At 33.8% G+C, this 2,614-nt stretch overlaps 1 protein-coding gene across 1 annotated transcript; it reads left to right on the top strand.

The window, feature by feature from the left end:
- Nucleotides 1-1,070: 1,070 nt before the first annotated feature.
- LOC117564772 (protein midgut expression 1) lies at nt 1,071-1,713 on the top strand. Its single transcript, XM_034243671.2, has 2 exons — nt 1,071-1,213; nt 1,481-1,713. The coding sequence occupies exons 1-2, from the start codon at nt 1,182-1,184 to the stop codon at nt 1,662-1,664; spliced, it is 216 nt and encodes a 71-aa protein (XP_034099562.1). The 5' UTR covers nt 1,071-1,181; the 3' UTR covers nt 1,665-1,713.
- Nucleotides 1,714-2,614: the final 901 nt, after the last annotated feature.

Genomic DNA, 2,614 nt, shown 5'->3' with positions numbered 1-2,614 from the left:
TATCGATTATCACAAGAGCTAACAGAGATATCACAATTGGCGAACTATTTTTCAAAGGCATTTTCGATTTTGAACATGTTGTTAAAATTACAAACGAATTTTGATACTTCAAATTTTGTAAAAATTAATTTAATGCATTCTTCGATAAATGATTCTAGCTATATTGATGACAAATAGTAAAAAGATCATGTAAGCACATGTTATTAGGATGATCAAAATGTGTTTCTCAAAATTATTCATACCGTTTTTTTTTTTTATTTTAACAAATAGTTTTACTTGAGTCGTGATGCAAATGTTTGTGCCAACTAGATTAAGGTAATTGGAAAAAAACTAAATATATTTCGATTGTTTTCGCAGCTCGACTTCAACCAATTGAAATCGATAAAAGCAACTCTTTAACAATTGTAATCATGGCGGTTTTCTTACCTTGTTTCCGCGAATTCAGCTTTTGGCATTGTTTTTTTATTTGGTGGCTTGCCCCACATTTTTATGGACTTTCTTTTGGGTTTGAAGCCTGTGGCTGGGCCGCCCAGAGGTCATAATTTCTTGTTAAGCCCACAACGCAAATGGCACTTTTACCTAAATGGACTATAAGGCGTTAAAATGTTGTTATCGCTCCTCCACCCACCCAAAAATAAGTCCCCCTTCAAAAACTCAGTAACCGGTAAGAACAGAACAGGACAACCACACACCCTTGGCTTTGGCTGGCGCAATAAAAAGCCAAAATACATTTCGATTATGCGTGCCATGAGTTGTTTTTTTTCGTGTTTTTTAAATTCGCTTTACAGTTGGCTTTCAGGCAGCCCTTAACAACAATTGAATGAATGTATGCCTGGTGTAGCTTAAGTTAATCGAATTTACGCGTTGTAAAAAAAAAAATGCTCAACAATGTGAAATAAAATAAAAGAAAATACAATAAAATAAAATATAATTTGCCTGAAAGCGCACAAAATATGCCACTGGGACATAATTTCATATTATCCTCGCTGACGTAAGTCGACGATGCTTTTGTCCTGCTGCTTGTTTATATATCTTTTGTGTATACATATTGCCGACAATTTCAATTCATTCGACTCAAGGGTTCTTTGTCATATCACTCATTTGCTACTTGTTTTTATTTTATATCTGTACATTTTCCGAATTACATCTTCTGAATCAAATTTTAACTTGTCTCAAGCAAAATGTGTAAGCCCATTAAAGATGCAATATGTTGGTGAGTGTTTTACTATGCACAGAAAGAAAATACTTGCTTAAATCAAGTATAAAACCTTGAATCAAAATTAAAATGAACCATTAAGGTTTATTCTACAAATTTAGATTGCCAAACATTCAAATTCAAGATTACAATCTTGTTTCAAGAATGAAAAAATCTTAAAATTGAACCAAGAAGATTTGCAATTTACCTTTCGATTGAGATTTTTTTCTCTCTGTGTATATATACGATCTTCTATGTATTTGTTAAAGCTGTGTAACCTTTTAGCTGCTTGGCATGTGGCCTGAAAATTCTTTGCATGATACTTTGCTCGGTGGTTGGAGTGCTTCTAGTTATTGGACTTGTGATCTACTTTGTATTTTTCCACAACAAGGACACACCATCGTTGAAGGCTGCCGACTTGCGAGACATGATTTATAGCAATAGATTATTAAATCTGCTACAGCCTTAAAATTATTGACAGTTGAATAATGAATAAAGTTTGTAAATAATTCTGTAAATTTAGAGAAGAGAAGTTGACGATAGTAAGTTGTCCCGTTGCCTGGGAGACAGCTCAGCTGTAGCTTTACATTACTCGCTGTGTGTGCACGACTGTGCTTTATTGTTTTGTATGCGGAGTGTTGTTTGTTGCTGCTGTCTCTCTCGGCTTGTGCTGTCGGACAACGAGGCGTATACGCAATTTATTTGCATATGATGACCGGCATTGCGTAAAAATTAATGAAAGGCAATTAAAAGCATTCGGAAATGTAATAAAATGCGTAATGTGCACACAGCCACAACCAACCATCGTCATAGCGAAATGTCCAGCAGCTACAACAAGAAGAATTAAATGCTGGCTATTGTTGTGAAGCTGCTATTTGCTTAATGCAAATAAAATATGATACGCACAAAACTGTCAACTATAAATAAACAATTTTAAATTGCGGCCGGTAAAGATGGCTGCCAGGCCAGCTTTAACATGTAACGTGTTCCATGCAACAATAGATAAGTACTGTTCGTTTGTTGCTATTCAATTGATTGCAATTTGTTATATGCTCAAATACTTTGTAATATATATATTTGCATTCGTGTGTGTGTGTGTGTGTGTGTGTGCGTGTTGTGGCTACATGTTTATGCCTATGAAAATTGAATTCAATTGTGCAACTTGTTTTAGTGTTAAAAGCTAAATTGAATTTGTTTTCGGGTTTTAGTTGTTTTCGGCAATCAATTGGCATGACAATTGCTGTTTGTCGTTGCAACATGCTTTTTGTAGATACCCTGTATAGTAAACAAATGTGGCAAGAGGTGTATTAGAATATGTGAAAATTGTAGAAAAACGTTTTTATTACAAATACATAACATAAAAGTAAATTTATTTTTATTTATTTAAAGGTTAGCTATAATTAAAATTAATAGAATAAT

Source organism: Drosophila albomicans, chromosome 2L, assembly GCF_009650485.2.
Source record: "Drosophila albomicans strain 15112-1751.03 chromosome 2L, ASM965048v2, whole genome shotgun sequence".
Taxonomy (NCBI): Eukaryota; Metazoa; Arthropoda; class Insecta; order Diptera; family Drosophilidae; genus Drosophila; species Drosophila albomicans.
Note: the sequence above shows the minus strand (reverse complement) of the source record. Positions and strands in the feature narration are given on the sequence as shown.